Here is a 17,533-nt window from a genome sequence, read left to right as displayed (position 1 = left end):
TACTTCCCGCTTTTCAGTTCTTCAGTGCAATGCCAATGTACTCTGGAGCTTCTCTAGAGGGAAACATCCCCCAGACTTGCATGGCCCTGCAAAACTTCTCTACCACGTTCCTTTGCTGACAAAGGAACCTTTCCTACTCAGGCTCTACAGCTCATCTCTTACAGCACTCCTGACAGACTTTGATCTTAAGTGTTCCTGTTCACGGTGGGCTTTTACCAGTGTTACCTGTTATCCTTAAAGTGGGAGATTACAGAATTATGACAAAACTAGACAGACATTATTATTTAAGACCTTTATTAACAGGTGCTTGCAGTTTGTTGACTTTTTTGAAAAAATCAAGTTGTAAACTTTATTACAAATTAAAAATGAAGTTCTTAAAAATCTCAACTTGACCAGATATGAAACAATTTAAAAACCATTAAAGGTGTATTGAGAAAAACCAGGCCTTTTTTTTTTTCTTAAAAAACACGTTTGTCATTACCAAAAAGAGACATCTTTAGGTAAAAATAATAAAAACCCCATGCTGCATAGATAATGCAGATAGTTCTAATGTTATCTGGTCAACGGGCAAAAAGCAAGCACTTAAGGTCTTCAGCTCCAATCTTTGTTCATTTCTTATTGCTGGAATTTCATATTCATTTCTTCTTGTTGGATGACCAAACTGCAAAGAAAAGACTCTCATTTACCATCCCCCACATCTTTAGCTAGTGAGCCACTCTCTAGAATTGTAGCAGCCACATTTTACCCACCTTGTTTTGTTTTAGCTTAAAGGATGATTTACAACAAAAGTAGACACTGGATACATAGGAATGATCTTTGGTACAGAAGGGGAGAAAATGGTAACCCCAGAACCAGAGCTAAGTCTTACTAGCAAGTAAAGCCAAATGTAAGCTAAGCTAGGCATGACAGACCTCATATTCCCCCACCTGGCTTCAAATTCAAAGATCTGCCTGCCTTCTGACTTGGTGCTGGGATTAAAGGCGGGCACTACCAAACCTGGCAAGGTTACTTTTCAAACCCCCTTAAAATCCACAACACTGTCTTCAGAGGACAGGAAGTATCAAGATTTTAGTTAGCTTTCTACCAAAATCAGAGTTGATTCAGAAATGTAGGCAGCTCATAGTCAAAACGTCCATTTGGTTAACTTGTGTTAAGAGTGTATAACACCATAATAAAATGGCTTCTCTTAATCTGTTACTGCCAGTTTCCTTTGCATTAGAGTTCGGTACAGTGGAAGCCAAAGGGTGCCCACTTACCCGGATGATGGTAGAGATGGTAAGCCGGCATTTACTCAGCCCCGCCCTGCTCAGCCTCGGGAGCGGACGAATTCTCAGCTGGTGGATCGGCTGCTTTTGTCTCTTTGCCATCTTGTGGTTTAGGGTTCTCTGGGCGTCTGCGTCGGTAATTGAAGTTGCGGCGATACCGACGTTGAGGTGGCTGCTGACCTTGGGTCTCATCTCCTTGATTTTCTTTGTCCTCTTCATTGCCATCCTCCCTAGGTTGTCTTTGGCGAGGAGGGCCCCTGAAATGAATACTACATAATCTCAGAAAACAGTAATGGCTTTCTTCCTTTAGCCTAACCACAAGTAGTATTTGGTTGGTACTTGGGTGCAGCAATCATTTTCTTCTTCAAGTGGTCTTTTTAGTCAGTTGAGCAAAAATGTAAGTTACTCTCAAAAGCCAAGTACGTTCTCTACTTCATTCATATAAACCAGGGTCAATAAAGCCGAGTCTGCTGCTCAAATGCTTGGAACAGAACCATGCTGATGCCCTTTGACTCAACTTTTCTCGCCAGTAACTAGTCTTCTACCATACCTTTAAGTCTCATTTTCATTTTTCACACAGTCTTACCAATACAGACTCCTTTCCATCAAAAGGAGCTATGCTTCCCGGGTTTCAGTATTTCCTTCTATTTGCTCATGAACAATTAAGAATTTTGTCACTGTGCACTGACACATGAGTGGCACAGCGTTTCATTTACTACCGGTAACACTTAAACTGACAAGCAATCAACTGAGAATTGACCAATTTGTGGCATGGTTGGAAAAATCCTATACTAAGTGAAAACTTTAAAGTAAAATCTGTTACCTGCCATAAAATTAATTCAAGGGCTGGAGATGGCTCCATAGTTAAGAACACTTGTTTTCAGAGGATCAGTGTTTGATTCCTAGCACCTACATGGTGGCTTACAACCAACCCTGACTCCAGTTTCAGGGGGAACCCACAAGCACTTCTGACTTCTATGGGCACCACACATACATGCAGGCAAGCTTTCATACATATATAAATAAAAAACTAAAAATCTTTGCAAAATTGATTTTTAAAAATTAGATACATCAGCTGTAACAAAGCAAGAGGGATCAATATCTTTATAAAAGGAAGGCATACAACTAAAAACACCACCAAAAGATATTTACTTAAAATAACAGAAAACTAGGAAGAGATTTTAAAAGCTCTACAGTACAGTATAAAAGCAAACAGAAGATTCAGTTTCTCACACCCGTGGACTAATGAATAGACTGTTACAAAAACATGCTTTATAGTTATGCTATGGTAATGGATATAACAGCAAAAACACCCAGAGCCATCAACATCAAAATGGACAACAGGAACTGAGCTTAAGAATAACACAAGAAAATAATGCCCACCAAGGGGGTGGGGCGCTGTCAAAATGTCCACTAGTTAAAGAGTTTTTGGTTTCTTTTGCTACATTGTATTCTCAGCACGCTCAACCACCTGTTCTTAACCATCAGTACTAAGGGTTCTGAATGCCTCTGACTTAGGGTACCAGTCATACAAGTGTTGGGCACACATACATGCAAGCAAAACAAACAAATAAAATAAATCTAAGAAATATATAACCAACTATAGCAAACCTTCAAAAGGTTCCTAATAATCTTAAAAACATAGGACAGTGGGCATATGCTTTTAATCCCAGTACTAAGGAGGCAGAGGCTGGTGATCTGGATCTAGCGCTGAGTTTGAGACTAATCTGGCCTACACAGAGTTTCAGAACAGTCAAGGCTACATAAAAACTTTATCTCAAAACAAGCGAGTAACACAAAGGGCAGTAAACATGATGGTTCACACCTTTTAATTCCAGCCTCGAAGGGGCAGAGGCAAGCAATTTCTAAGAGTTCTGGGCCAGCCAGAATTACCAGGTGAGACACTGCCTCAGAATAAAATCAAACCAACAGAGCAAATAATATGCTCACAAGCACTGGTCACGCTAGGTGCCATGATAGTAATTGCCTTTGACTCGGGAGGCCAGGTAGGAAGGCCGGCAGCTCAAGCAACTTAAATATTCTCTTTTTCCCTTCTTTCTTAAAAAAAGCAGGGAGAGGAGCTGGGAGACAGCTCACCAATCAAATAAGGATCACTAATACCATATAAAAACCTTGATGGTGACGCTAACATCAAGGGTAGAAAGCAAGGGCTCACTGGCCAGCCAGTTCAGCTCAATCAATAAACTACAGATCCAGTAAGATACTTTTATTTAAAAGAACTGAGGGGGAAATGATTAAAGATCACAAATGATATACAAACACACCACACACACATAATTGGGGATGGGAGGGTCAGAGTCAGGAGCATACTCACCAGTGAGCACTTGTCAGTCAAGTGGACATCCGATTCAATCCCAAATTCTGGGGTGAGGTGGGAAAACTAGCTGCTAATCCAGTCTTCATGTGTAGACGCTAACATAGCTATTGTAATCTCACTGGGTTTTAACCTGAAACTGGAGCCGGGTATCCTAGTGCTCAGGAAGCTATCACTCCAGCACTACCTTTTACCTAAAGCACCCACTGCACACACAGTGCTTTCTATACTTGAGCAGTGACAGGTCCTACCTGGGCTCATGTTGACTCACGTACGCTGTGACAGGCAGCAGACGCCTCCCAGTGCTTAAAGATCACCTTACCTTTCTTCTCGCCTAAGCAAGCATGCTGTACATACTGTTGTTTGAACTACTCTTACCTTTTTAAAGATAGAAAATTTGGAATTCTATATCCTTGCTTAAGAAAGAAAGAAAGAAAGAAAGAAAGAAGAAAGAAAGAAAGAGAAAGAAAGAAAGAGAGAAAGAAAGAGAAAGCTTTAACTATACAAGCTATTTTAAAGCAGTGCCAAAATGCAAATAATACATTCTCAGACTGTTCAAGTCAGGAAAGAGAATGTGTCAGGGTTGGGGATTTGGCTCATGGCAGAGCACTTGCCTAGCAAGGCCCTGGGTTTGGTCCTCAGCTCCAGAAAAAAAAAAAAAAAAAAAAAAAAAAAAGAATGTTAAGTATTAACTCACGAAAAGACTGAGCAGCACGATGCTGGAGAGGAATAGCATCTGGCTGAAGAACCTAACAGAAACACGTTATTGATGGACCATACCTGCGGAATCGTGGTCTGTAACCCCGATACATATTCTGTCTCACTGGTCTACCTTGCTCTCCTGCACCTTGGTTGTCAGCACCCTGGAAGACATCAGAAATTAAAGTCTATTTGATCAATAACAAAATCTCAGCAAATTCAAACTTTTGTTTCTTTGAGACAGGGTCTTTCTACATAGGCCCTAGCTGTCTTGCCACTTCATGTATGCAGACCAGGCTGGCCTCAAGTTGAGTTCCACCTGCCTCTGCCTACAGAGTGCTGGGGTTAAAGGCACACACCACCACTGCCAGCTACACTACAACTCTTGAGCACAAGACATCTAATAATTATGTTCACATCATAAATTAACAAGCCTGGAGGTAATTTAGGAGAAAGAAAATTTCTAGGAGAGAGTCAAGATACACTCTTTTTCAAAAGCTGTAACAAGGAGTTGGGCGGGTTGCTGATCACTTAGCATCCTCAAAGCCCTAGGTTCAATTCCCAAGACAAGCAAACAAAAATGTTACACTCACAGTATCAATCCTTTTCACTTTTTTGGCACTTACCTCCATCACTTCTCCTTGCACAGGGGGGTTGGAATACTGTGGTCGACGCGCATAGGGTCTCCGCATGTAGTAAGGTGGGAACCTTCGCCTGCGATAGGGCCGGCGTTGTTGGGTCTGGCCTTCAGGAGCGCTTTCTGATCCCTCGTTCTTTTCCCCACTCTCACTATTCTGGTAATTTTGCTGGTAATTGCGTGGAGGACCCCTACGGCGTGGATAGCGTCTATAATGGTTACGGTCTGCTGCGTATTTACTGCCTTGAACTGGAACTCCACCAGGGCCTGTAACATTTGCTGCCTCCGCACCCTACAAAAGTCATTATTTATTGACAATAACAAAAGAAATCCAAATATTCATTAAATTTCACAAAAGCCGGGGAGGGGGGGGGGGAAACCAAACCCAAGAGAAAACAAAATGGAGGTGGTGTGCATGGGCAGAAGGTGCATAGGAATGACTACATCATCAGCTCCTCACTGTTCTGAAGAGACTGCTCTCTAACTGCAGCCAGCACATTAGGCTTGATGCACCTGTGTTCATGTAGTCACCAGAACACATCATCCATCCAATTAGAGCCACCATCCTAAACGGATGAGATCTCCACATGATTTCCATACCGAAGTCAAACCTTTACACAAAAAGCATCCTCACCTTTTCTCCTTCAACAACATCAAACTCCACAGTCTCTCCATCTCCTACACTGCGAAGGTACTTCCTGGGGTTATTCTTCTTTATGGCAGTCTAGTAACATCATTCCAAAAATAGATTAACAGGGGAGAAGAATGTGCTTTTTCATTTTAAATGTACCAGCGTCAACATCATTTTTACCTTGGATATATACTTAATATTTGCTTTACATAAGACCAAACTGTCAATAGTTTAGAAAACAGGGACCAAAGATACCCCCAACCTCAACCAAAAGACTCCAATCTTACAAGGCCCCAGCATTTACAAAACTAAAGTAATTTAATACTCAAGACAGACACAACAATGTGTAAAATAAGGTGCTTTTTGGAAAAGCATCACATATGAAGCTTGGCACAAAATGAGGCCTCCATCTATCCCCCAGAGACTGCACTTAATAGCAGAAGCTAGCCCAACACACAGCCAGTTTAGATGACAGGCGAGTTTAGTTGTACATGCTTCAACGTTGGCCATTAACAACTCTTGTCCCTTGACTATATCAAACTCAATTACAAATGTCAACCAAAATCCCTTCCAGCCTGTCTATGATAAATACTTCCATGGAAATGCATTTCACATGTATCTATACCACTCTTTTGTATTTCTCTCTGTATGGGACTGTTTTTATTACCTCCCCAGAAAACAGTTAAGTCTTACATTATATAGGGCTTTAAAAAATTATGAAGTGCCCAAGGTCACACAGCTATTGAGTAGCAAGGGAACTTTTCTAAATCCAGGTCTTGGGACTCCAAATCCCATGTTCATTCCACATCACAGCAGTATCCATTACAGGATCACTCATGCATTTCCATTCCAGAGGAGGCAGGACAACCAACAAAGCTGAGGCCAATTAAGCTCCGGTGCCCAGAACTGCAGTCTACTTGATACACCACCACGACCTGAGCAGCCAAGTCCCAAGAACAACTCCATGTTGAAACCACTTTCAAAATAAGTAGGGAAGTATATTGGCGACACTTTATGGGGTAATATGACTGGGTGAGTTGAGTCAAATAATCGATCTCATCTGTCATCTGAACTGCTGTAATTCCGTACCTTTTATATGTAGCCAACTCCCAATTATTTGCAGTCATAGGGGATAGCAGAAGCATGCATTAAAATCCCCAAACACATTAGTATTCACCTTTAGCCCCTTCTAATCTTTCATGGTTGCCAGTGGCAGTAAGACTAATAATAAACCTTGTTGCTTGTCTGTTGAACTCTGCTTATTATTTTCAGGGTGTAAGAGGAAAGGTAAAAAAAAGTCACCTTACTCCAACAAGGACATTAATCTTTTAAAGATATGAGCAGTTAATTTACATTTAGAATTTAAATGTTTGCACACTTATATTCCATAGGGTTTTAGATGTACTAGAATCTATACAGGGATTCCCCAGTGAATCTCACTTCTTTCTTCTTTTGGTTTTTCGAGACAGGGTTTCTCTATCTCTGGCTGTCCTGGAACTCACTCTATAGACCAGGCTGGCCTCTAACTCAGAAATCCACCTGCCTCTGCCTCCTAAGTGCTGGGATTAAAAGCGCGTGACACCACTGCCTGGCTGAATCTCATTTCTAAGAGCTACAAAATGCTAACCTGTTAACCTCTAAGGAGAAGCTCTTAGCTATCTGAATACTGTTGAGTACAGATTCTGATTCTAGGTCTTTTAAATCTCTATCACTTAAAAAAAGTGGGTAAGTGGACATTTCAACAGTCCCGGCGGAAAGCTGCCCTCCTTCCTGTGTTGTCCATGCTGTAGACCAGCTTAACGGGAGCAGTGCAGCACTCACGCAGCAGCCTCTGACTTTAACAAGAACTCTCAAGTTCTCAATGCACAGTCACTCTTCTACTCAGGATGCAGGTTCTGCTTGGTTAAGGTTTCTCCTCCAAAAACACTGACAGCCAATTAAAGTTATTTACTGACCAATCACAACTTGGCTGCAACGTTTTCCACTTAATGTTACATTACTAGTGAAGATTTAAATTTCTAGTCAATTCTAAAGGTGAAAACAAAGCATTTAAAATGCTTTAGGACAAATAAGATCTTACATGATGCTGGCTTCCTATTTTCCATTTTACAAAACAGGCCATTGTTGTTTTGTAGCTCTATCCCATAAAGATTCACCCTTACTTAGTAAGGGTGACCTGACTACTGCATCTCAAGTATCTTGTCAATGTTCTGTGTGTTTATGGAAACACGATTCAGGTTCACACTCATGGTGGGTACTTGTCTAATGAGGTATGAAAACTGTGTGCCATCAGTTGAACCGACTCAACATTTTAAGTGAGTGGACTCTCTCTAATGCAGTGCTTCACTCTACACTTTAACCGTGGCATTATTCTTAGATTCAGAACTAAATTAACTCATCCTTGGACTTAATCTTTAGCAAAGAACCACAGCTGAGAACACACCCACCCGCTGCTTCTCACAAGCTGAGGCCGAAGTGCAGAGAATCTGTATAAGCACTTACCTGGTGTACAAATACGTCTTCCTTGGTGTCATTCCTGTAAGACAGAAGAGAACAACAAGTGAAGAAAGGAAATGTAAGTTTCACTGTGCAAGACAAACAAGCCTGGTTAGTGGATACCCCCAATTTCCTCCGAGGTCCTAGCTGTCTAGGATTTAAGTAGAAAGTAACTTTTGACTTTTAATTTTTGAGTGTGGGCCAGGGTGACATTAGAAACTTTGGAGAAACAAATTTTCACATCTTCAGTAGGTAAGGGGGGGGGGGGGGAACTAAATTGTTAACAGTGTAAGATAAGCAAATATGTCTAAGGCAATGTAAAAAAAATGAGCCATAATTCAAAGTATAGCAACTTAATTCATAATTCAAAGAACATAATTCAAAGTATAGCAACGCCTCTCCCAGTCCTTGCCCTATTAAACATTAACAATAACCTAGCACACACCTTTATCTACAGCCAGCATTACTAACAGTAGAGTCATTTCCACTTCCTCCTCCCATTTCTAACCTCCAGAAAATGCCCCACAGAACAGTCCCTTTTCACCTCCATCAGACTTCACAGTCCTTAGGCAAGTGAGATTTGCCAAATGTATCAGCAAACCTTTACATTTTGATAGTTTCAAGCTTAGCCTGATCTTGAGCTTATGAGCTGTGCCTCAGCTTCCACAGTACTGGCTGGGATTAGTTACAGGGGTTTACCAGGAAAACAAAGTTTCATTAGAAGAATGTGGTGTGATAAAATTTATTGCATAAATAGTGGTTTGATTGTTAAGGACCATTTCAATAAGCAGAGTCCAGCAAATTAGTTAGGTCAAAGTTCAAAGTTCAGATAGGAACTGACTAAGTCTTAGACTAAAGGGCCACCCAATGAAGACATTTAGGCTATTTCTCAGGATAAAAATGGAAAAAAAGACTAATTGGAAACTGGAAGTGAGGATTCATTAGGTACCAGAAGCATTGGAAAAACAGATTTCCTTTCCTTTAGTGACCCACTCCACCCTTTTCACTATTGGAAGCCAGAGAAATGTCTCAGTATTAGTTCTAGTATTTTAATGACCAAAGACACTAGCGGCATGCTGCTAAGAAGAAAAGCATGTAAAAAAAGAATGCATACAAAATGACTTCAATTTTGATCACAAAGTAATAGATACATTATCACAACATAATAGACTTGCTGGAACCAAACTACAAATTAACACACACACACACACACACACACACACACACACACACACAGACAGTTGATCATGATGTCCACCCATCTGCAATTCCACAAAGCACCTTAAGGACAGGTAAAAAGCAGCATTAATTTCATTTGCTTCATCAACGACTACTTCAAATCCAGGTCTCTAAAGCACAAGTACTGGTGGAGGTGAAGGGTAGACAAGTCTAGAAAGATTTAGCAGAGACTGCACTACAGCACACTTACCTACTGTTCTAAAGCCAGGAGACTCAGAATTAATTAACAGGTGTAGAAGTGGCACCAGACTTGCTGGATGACACCTAAAAGTTCAATATCCTGGCTGGGGCAATGGCAAGAGAGGCAATGCCAGGTATGGATACCTTCGAGTTCCAAAACAGCCAGAGCTTATACATAGACATTATCTCAAACACTCCCTCCTAAGAATCACTATCCTACTAGGTTTTTATATGAAGTAAACTTAGTATGTAAATACTAATTTTATTCTTAAATTAAAATTGCTGTCTATTGCTTGTATATGGTTTGACAAATCTCAGCATGCAGACCAGGCAGGCCTCAAGTCAAACCTGGAGATCTCTCAAGTGCTGAGATTATTAAAGGCACGTACCACCTCATCCATATTTGCTTTTTTGATAATACTTTATTTAAAATGATGGGGCCAGTAACATGGTTCAGCAAGTAAAGGTACTTTCTTAACAAGCTTGACCATGTGAATTGGATCCCTGGAACCTACACAGGGATAACTTCTACAAGTTGTCCTCTGATCTCCAAATGTTCCCAGTACCTCACACTCCAACTCCAAGAGGTTCAACCCCCTTTTATGGGCTCTGTGGGCACCAGGCAAACATGTGGTGCACATACACACAGCATCCTGTATTACTCGAGATGAAGTTCTAAACACTCTACTAGGTGTTGGTCACGGGGGCATCATTAATCCCTACCACCTTCACAAAGCACTGAACTGAACTGAGATACAACCTGTAGCTATTTGTTCACAGCACCAAATGCAGCTTCCCCCTTTTATTACCACCCGTGCCACATACCACACCATATGCCAAGTGTTCTCTTAAACCTCTAAACATTTCTTGGATACCTATCATTCAAACTCTTGTTCCCTACAATTATCAACAATGTTCTTAAAGCTAAAAGCAAACTAACAGGAACAGAATGACAATAAAAGAATTGAGCCTTCTCAAAGAAATCATCCATGGTGGTGCTGGGAATTGACAACAATAATAACAACAACAACAACAAAAAAATGAAGTGCTTTTTACACACATTAGTGCCTTAAATAATACCTGCTTAAGTTCAAGATTATCCTCAACAAATTACTCCACATCCTATTAGAACCACTAACAAACAATTTCCAAGCCTTGAAGCTTACTCTAAAATCAAATCCCACTTAATTCCTTACTTGTCTTCTGGGCAGACATATTTCTCAGACATGACCATAGATGATTTCAAGGGTTCAGACAAGCCTGAGCGCCATCTGACTCCAAGTAGAGTCTCAGCATATGGCAAACACAAGACTGATGTACTCAATGCTTGTTCTAGAACATTTCAAAAGCAAAAGAGGGAAAACCTGGCAAAAAGAGGTAAAGAACCACAACATGAGGATTCTGTTCCAAGTTAGTGACTGAGTAAGTTGACTTCAGTCACCTTAAGATAGGTGGTTATTCAGGGAGCTTGTCTTGTGTGCAAGCCAAGAGCCCCAGCATTTGGTCAACCTCTTCTTGCAAGTCCCTCAAACACAGTTAAGAGGTCCTCAAGTCTTCTTGTCCAACACCAATTGTAGTAGATACATGTTAAGAGACTTCTGAGATAGAAATATAATAGAATGACTTTAAAAGCCCAAGAAATTTTGGTCAAAACCTTTCCAATCTACAAAATGTTCATTTTTAACAAGGACACTATAACAAAGTACTTTAGGTAAACAGACTCAGCTAATTTTTTGGAATATAAAAATGTACTGCTACCGCCGGGCAGTGGTGGCGCAAGCCTTTAATCCCAACACTTGGGAGGCAGAGGCAGGTGGATTTCTGAGTTCGAGGCCAGCCTGGTCTATAGAGTGAGTTCCAGGATAGCCAGGGATATACAGAGAAACCCTGTCTCGAAAAACCCCAAAACCCCCCCCAAAAAAACAAAACAAAACACACACACATACACACAAAAAGTATTGCTACCATAAATATTTATGCTTCTGATCTTTCCTTCTTGCTTTCCCACAGGGGCAAAGACACACTAGCCACTTAAACTGAACATGTACAGACTCTAGGAATGAATGACACTGCTGCATGGTCCTTTGGACCAAATCAACAATCACTGGGCAAAAAAGTTGTCATTTTCTTGCTGTTCTTGATGAACTGGATCCAAACCTCTACTTTCCCCAGCAGAATTGCCTTTGCACTTGAAGCACCTTCAAAGGGGTTGGTCTTCATGCTGTGCCCAAATGAGCTTTCTTGTATTGTTTAATGTGCCACCTTTGGTCCTGTTGTGATTATAGAGTATGAACACCTGCCCATCCCACCAGATCAACTTCAGCTAAGTAGTAAAACACACAGAGAAACCCTGTCTCAAAAAGAAACCAACCAAGATGACACCACTAGGTCTGGTGACATACATCTATAATCTCACCAACCCCCTGAAAAGACCCATTTCCTTATTACATCAAAACCCAGAATGATCAAGGAGGTCCAGTATTTTCTCCTTTAATTCCTCAACTGCATCTCACTCTTAGTATGGGAGAAACAAGTCTTTTATTGCAAAGCTGACTTGCACACTAAACCAGAGTTCAGGGCAACTCGACCTTATGGAATACAATCAAAGGTAGAACCTGTCACACCTGAGGACTAGTGTCAGGAAACAAAAGACTCCTATGCAGATTAAGTAAAAAGTCTTTTAAACAACTAAGAACAGTCAGTCACCCTAAGAAATTATCTCTAACTGGGTGGACAAGCTCTAAGCTGAAAATGTAGGATCTATTTTCAGAGTGTAACACAACAGTTGTTGAACAAATACTCCAGAATAATGAGTTCAAATCCCGCTCCTACTACTTCCTGTTTTTATGGGACAAATCCCTCAAACCTGTGTTTCCAAGGAACAGTTCCTAACTCTTCAAGGTTTTGTCTTAATCACTTAACAACAAACTCAGAATACTATTCACACCATTGTTATTGCAGTAACTAGTTACATACTTAGAAACCCCAAAAGGGAGGACCCTCAGAGGAAGACTAACACTGACAGCATTAACTTTTAAAGACCACGGGTAAAAAGGTTTATGCTCACAGGCCAGGCAGAAATGGCCATTAGCAACTTAAGAATTACATGCAACAGATTGGGCCAAGATGGTTCACCTGGAGAAAATGCTTGCAGAGCAAACCAGGCAACAGAGCCAGAACCCCCAGAAACCATGTAAAATTCAGACGCAGTCTGTCTTCTGACCTGTACACAAGTGCTTGTAGCACAGACATGCCCTCACACACAAACATGCACGTAAACTTTTTTTAAAGTAACAGACCATGGTTCAAAGAAAAAAAAAGAGCTAAAAGGAATGATGTTCTATGTGAAGGCTAAAGTGAGCAGCAGAGCCACTGTGGTGTTCTAAATGCCTAATTCCATCACTGAGGCAGGCAGCATCCCAACCCTAACTTTTACCACCCTAAGACACATCTCATTGAAAAATGCTGTTTTATGGGCTGGGCGGTGGTGGCGCACGCCTTTACTCCCAGCACTTGGGAGGCAGAAGGTGAATGTCTGAGTTCAAGGCCAGCCTGGGTTACACAGAGAAACCCTGTCTTGAAAAACCAAAAAAAAAAAAAAAAAAAAAAAAAAAAAAAAAAAAAAAAAATAATAATAATAATAATAATAAATAAAAAATAAAAAAAATTAAATTAAAATGCTGTTTACAATTTTCTCTGATCAATGTTTCAGAATTACTAACCATTCTCTACTATAAGCTGAAAAACTCATTTATGGAAGCTATACAAATAGGTTAAGTTACATGCTTTTTTTTTTTTTTTGTCAACACAGTATACAAAGGGATAAAGGAAATAATTTCTTCAACTCCTAGATTATAATGCCTGTATGGTTCTTATTTTTTTTGTTTTATGAAACAGGGGCTCTCTGGAGCCTTGGCCATCCTTGAACTCTTCTGAGTGGAAGGATTAAAGGCGTGTACCACCAACCCAGGCATTATTTAACTTTTTCAAAAGGGTAAGGGCAGGGTCTTGATATATTTAACCCAGGCTGTCCTTAAGTTCACTTAAGCTGCAGAGCATGACTACTGAGAGCCTGTGCCTCCTGGGATTACAAGCATGCATTGCCATGCTTTTTTATGCAGTGCTATGGATCAAACCCAGGACTTTCAGCGCACTAGATAAACACACTATACCAAAGTCAAAGGAGTTAACATCTCCAGTCCCTTTAGTGAAAAATGCACAAAACCAGTGTTTAAAAATAAAAAGCCTTAGGACAAAGAATTCTAAGTTGTAAGAATTCACCACAGTCAGCACACCTCTCTCTAAAGGCAGAGAAGACATGAACTCTTACATACAGATTATAAACTAAAGAACCTAGAATATATAATCCAGAATTCAGTGCACTGTAATACTGTATTTCCCATTTTTCATGGCCTGACCACCTCAGAGTCAACTGTTTCCAGTGCTTGGTATTCTATACTTTTCCTAACTAGGACAAACCTCTAGTTCACTGGAACCAGAATTTACAGTGTATCTCATTTTAAAACCACAGCATTAATATAATGGCCTGCTTAGAAACAAAGCACATTTCAACCAGTTCAATCAGTAATTGGGGTTAAGGCAGTCTAACAAAGAGTTATCAAAAGCCAATTACACTTAACTTGCCCCAATGATGATCAACTAAGTTGATACTAAGCGCATGGTCTTGATTGTAATCTACATAATGCACAGTGTAAAATAACTGAGGTATACTCATCTTGGATAGACACTGCTTCAAAAACTGTGACAAGCCCAGGCAAATATCAAAATGTACTAAATGCATACAAAAACTATACTTACTCAATTGGAAGACCTGCCAAGGAGGGCTAGCTAGCTACAATGGGCCAAGGGGTTAAAACTGTCCCTTGGAAGGTGAGTGCAGACTATTCTCAACATCACCTGGGACCATCAAGGTGGAAATCTCAACCAAACCACGAATAACAATCACTTTAAAAGCCACCAGGAAATCTCCCACACACAATTATCAAAGCATTACATTTTCTCCTTTGCTCACTAGTAACCCACCAGGGGGTTACATGGAAAATGTAGCACTGGTCAGGAAGGCAAACAGCCCGTGACTAGAGAAATCCTAGAGTCTGGAAAAACAGAATGTTTCCCTCTAATTGCAACTGTAGAGAACAGACCATTAAGTGACTGTAATCGCTTTTGCTTGAGTGTTTCCACGACTGTGTGTGGTTCATCAGTGAATGTTTTTCATCACTCCGTTATTTTTAAAAGCCTAGCTGCCCATTCACAAGCACCGTGTCACTCTTCAGCGTTCTTTTCACCATCTACTTATTTAACGCCTTCTAAGCAAGCATGTAAGAGAGAAAACGCTGAAATGGCGCCAAGTCTCACAGCTGTAGGGCCAGGATTGCTGCTGGCACTCGCCGTGCTCTACACCCATGCAACTGCACTAGCCTTGGCAGCCATCTTGAAAAAGATGCCGGGCTCCCTTGTGCAGAGTGCAGGCAGCGCCTGCACTTAACGCGGCCGTCTACAAACCCTCCTCTGGATCTATGAAGACGTAGTTTACAACTCTAAGTCAAACACGAGCAAGGCTACGTTCCCAAGGGCTTAAGGCCACTCCAACAGGCTAGAGCCAAGCTTTAACAAAAACTGATTTGATCAGCATGATTCCCAGACAAGGAAGTAGGAGAAATAAAAAATGAGGAAGAACCATTTTCTTTCAGATGTATTACTTGCCGTTTGGACAAGTAAGAGCCCTCTTTGGCTAAAGAAGCTCTATAGAAAATGTGCTCGGGGTATTAAATGGACCGCATATTTGAGTCGTCTAAACAAAGGCACCATAACCTTATAGTACAGATAACATCTCAGGCAATTGACATGTCAAATCACGCTCCCCGAGAGGTTAGCAAGGTGAAAGATCACCTGTATGTTAATTAGTGGGTCACATTCTTACATAGCAATTTCAAAGAAGCAGGAAAGGATGTCAAGGTTAAAAACGTGCTTAGCCTGAGTTGCCTCAGTTCGATGCAAGGTAACTGTTAAGGCATGGTTCATGCGCCACGCTTGCCTTGACCTGCTTTGTGCCAAAGCTTTGAGGCTAGCTCAAGATTGGTACTTAACGGCAACACAAAGCAAGTCTACCGACCCACTAATCCCGTCACCCAAGGAAGAAACACAAGGTCCCAATCCCCCACCCTGTCATGCCCGTGGTGGCTCTGGCCCATGGAGACTGCCCATGCAGGAGGCGGACCCGAGCTTTCTACACCGGCATCTCACCTGTTGATGAAACCGTATCCGTTCCTTACATTGAACCATTTTACTGTTCCCAAAACCTTCGTTGCTGGAAAACAAAGCACAACAACGTCCAATCACCAGCTGGCCCTGGAAGTCGGACCAGGACCGGCCGCAGGCCCGGGCCGCCGCCCACGCCGCCCACGTGGGTGCCCCGGGTAGCGCGGGTCCGAGGTGGGTGTGCGCCCGGGAGGCGAGCACGTGAGGGCCCGGAAAACAGCCCGCGCTACTCCGGCTGCGTAGGCGGCGGGGCGGGGACCCCGAACACGAGGCCCCGGGGCGGGTGGGCGCGGGGGAGGGGCGGCAGCGGCAGCGGCCAGAGCAGCGGCGGGATCCCGGTGTGCGCGCGCCGCGGGCCTCGGGGGGGAGGGGCGGCCGCGTAGTCGGTGGCTCGGGCCGCGTCGCCTAACGGTCCGGCCCGCGGCCCCACCCCCGGTCCCTTCTGGCGCTCACCGATGACCTTCTTGTCCCCGCCGGCGGGCGCCGCCGATGTGAGGCCGCCCGGGCCGCCACTACCCGCGCCGCTGCCCGTGGAGCCGGGCTTGGTGTCGGCGGCGCTGAGGGCGGCGGCGGGGGCGGCGGGCGGCTGCTGGGTCTCGGCCTCGCTGCTCATGGTTGCGGTGATGGTGACTGGGGCCGGCGGCGACGGCTGCGGCTCCTCCCGGGTGTGATGGTGACTAGGCCGGCGGCGGCGGTGGGGCTCTCAGGGCTCTCTGGGGTCCGCTCTCCGCTCCCGCTACCGATCGAACTAGCGAGAATGGCGGGACGGGCGGGATAAGCCCCGCGATAGACCCGCCCTCGTCCTCTCTTATTGGCCAGCATCGTTGTCCATCTCACCACCTGACCGGGTCTCTAGCGCCTATTGGCTTACGCTCCGCGGCTCCTGCGTTCTCATTGGCACCTTTAGCGACTAATTCGTCCGACCCAACAGCTTCTCCTGCCTCCGCCGCCATAGAGACCGGAACTAGAATGAGAGCCTCGGCCGCGAGCACCATAGAGTACCGGGAGGACGCGCAGAGGGAACGTTTCTTTACGGGGCTGTGCTCCTCGCGCACGTGGGCCGCGGCCGCCGGGCCTACACTGGCCTTCTAGAAGGCGCTTCTTCCCAGAGCTGGGTGAACGCCGGGCCTTCTTAATGGGTCAGGTTTTTGGTGATCCATTCACCTTGGAGGGACCACGCAGGCGCTCGGGCTGCCACGACTCAGCGAGTTCAGGGCGGGGGTGATCCTTTCCCCCGGGCGTACGAGGAATGTATTTCACACTGGCCACAAATCAGATTTAATTTCGTCTCACATTTATTGAATGTTAGGGTTTTTGTTTTGTTTTAACTAAGCAGCACTGTAGGCAAGAATTGCTATCCATGCTCTTATACACTGTAAAACACGCCGCCTTCTGTTCCTGAAGCCCTCCTCCTACCTTCATTCATTCTTTATTAAGCATCTACTATTGACTGGGGATTGAAGTAGTTTGCCAGTGAGTTTCTGCTTTCTGATGGAGGCAGAAATTTAAACACCCAACACTTCTTGGTTGCCTGTGCACAGTGTTTAGGGAGTGGAAGCAGGAAGAGTTGGGTGGTGACATTTCTGGCAAAGGTAGGTTTAAAAAGGCCTAGAAAAAGATACGCCTCAAGGAGAATGCAAATAAAGGAATCCATTCGAAGTAGGATTTAGAGGGTAGAGAGAGAAGGGATTGGAGTGGGGAAAACAAAGGTACTGAGATGGCTCCGCTCCGTCTGTTAAAGGCACTCGACCAAGCCTAAAGACCCGAGTTCT

At 43.1% G+C, this 17,533-nt stretch overlaps 1 protein-coding gene across 2 annotated transcripts; it reads right to left on the bottom strand.

Annotated features, from left to right (window-relative positions):
- Positions 1 to 277: 277 nt before the first annotated feature.
- Positions 278 to 16,721, bottom strand: Ybx1 (Y-box binding protein 1). 2 transcript variants are annotated; one of them, XM_034502375.2, is made up of 8 exons: positions 16,215 to 16,721; positions 15,747 to 15,810; positions 8,070 to 8,103; positions 5,571 to 5,660; positions 4,926 to 5,228; positions 4,381 to 4,463; positions 1,257 to 1,522; positions 278 to 661 (listed from the first exon to the last, which is right to left on the bottom strand). In XM_034502375.2, the coding sequence occupies exons 1-7, from the start codon at positions 16,372 to 16,374 to the stop codon at positions 1,288 to 1,290; spliced, it is 969 nt and encodes a 322-aa protein (XP_034358266.1). In that variant the 5' UTR covers positions 16,375 to 16,721; the 3' UTR covers positions 278 to 661; positions 1,257 to 1,287. The 2 variants fall into 2 exon arrangements, with proteins under 2 accessions (XP_034358266.1, XP_034358265.1); XM_034502374.2 differs by having other exon boundaries at positions 1,257 to 1,534; positions 16,215 to 16,514.
- Between the last annotated feature and the right edge of the window lie 812 nt (positions 16,722 to 17,533).

The sequence above is a fragment of the Arvicanthis niloticus genome, chromosome 5 (assembly GCF_011762505.2).
Source record: "Arvicanthis niloticus isolate mArvNil1 chromosome 5, mArvNil1.pat.X, whole genome shotgun sequence".
NCBI classification, from domain to species: Eukaryota; Metazoa; Chordata; class Mammalia; order Rodentia; family Muridae; genus Arvicanthis; species Arvicanthis niloticus.
Note: the sequence above shows the minus strand (reverse complement) of the source record. Positions and strands in the feature narration are given on the sequence as shown.

Bases quoted from the DNA above. Each gene is read 5' to 3' on its own strand.
- Ybx1 (XM_034502374.2), bottom strand. From the start codon at position 16,374: ATGAGCAGCGAGGCCGAGACCCAGCAGCCGCCCGCCGCCCCCGCCGCC. The intron at 4,464-4,925 runs GTAAGTGCCAAA...GATGTCTTCCAG, and splicing joins TGCAAGGAGAAGTGATGGAG to GGTGCTGACAACCAAGGTGC. The intron at 1,535-4,380 runs GTATGGTCCATC...GAGATTATGTAG, and splicing joins TACAGACCACGATTCCGCAG to TATTCATTTCAGGGGCCCTC.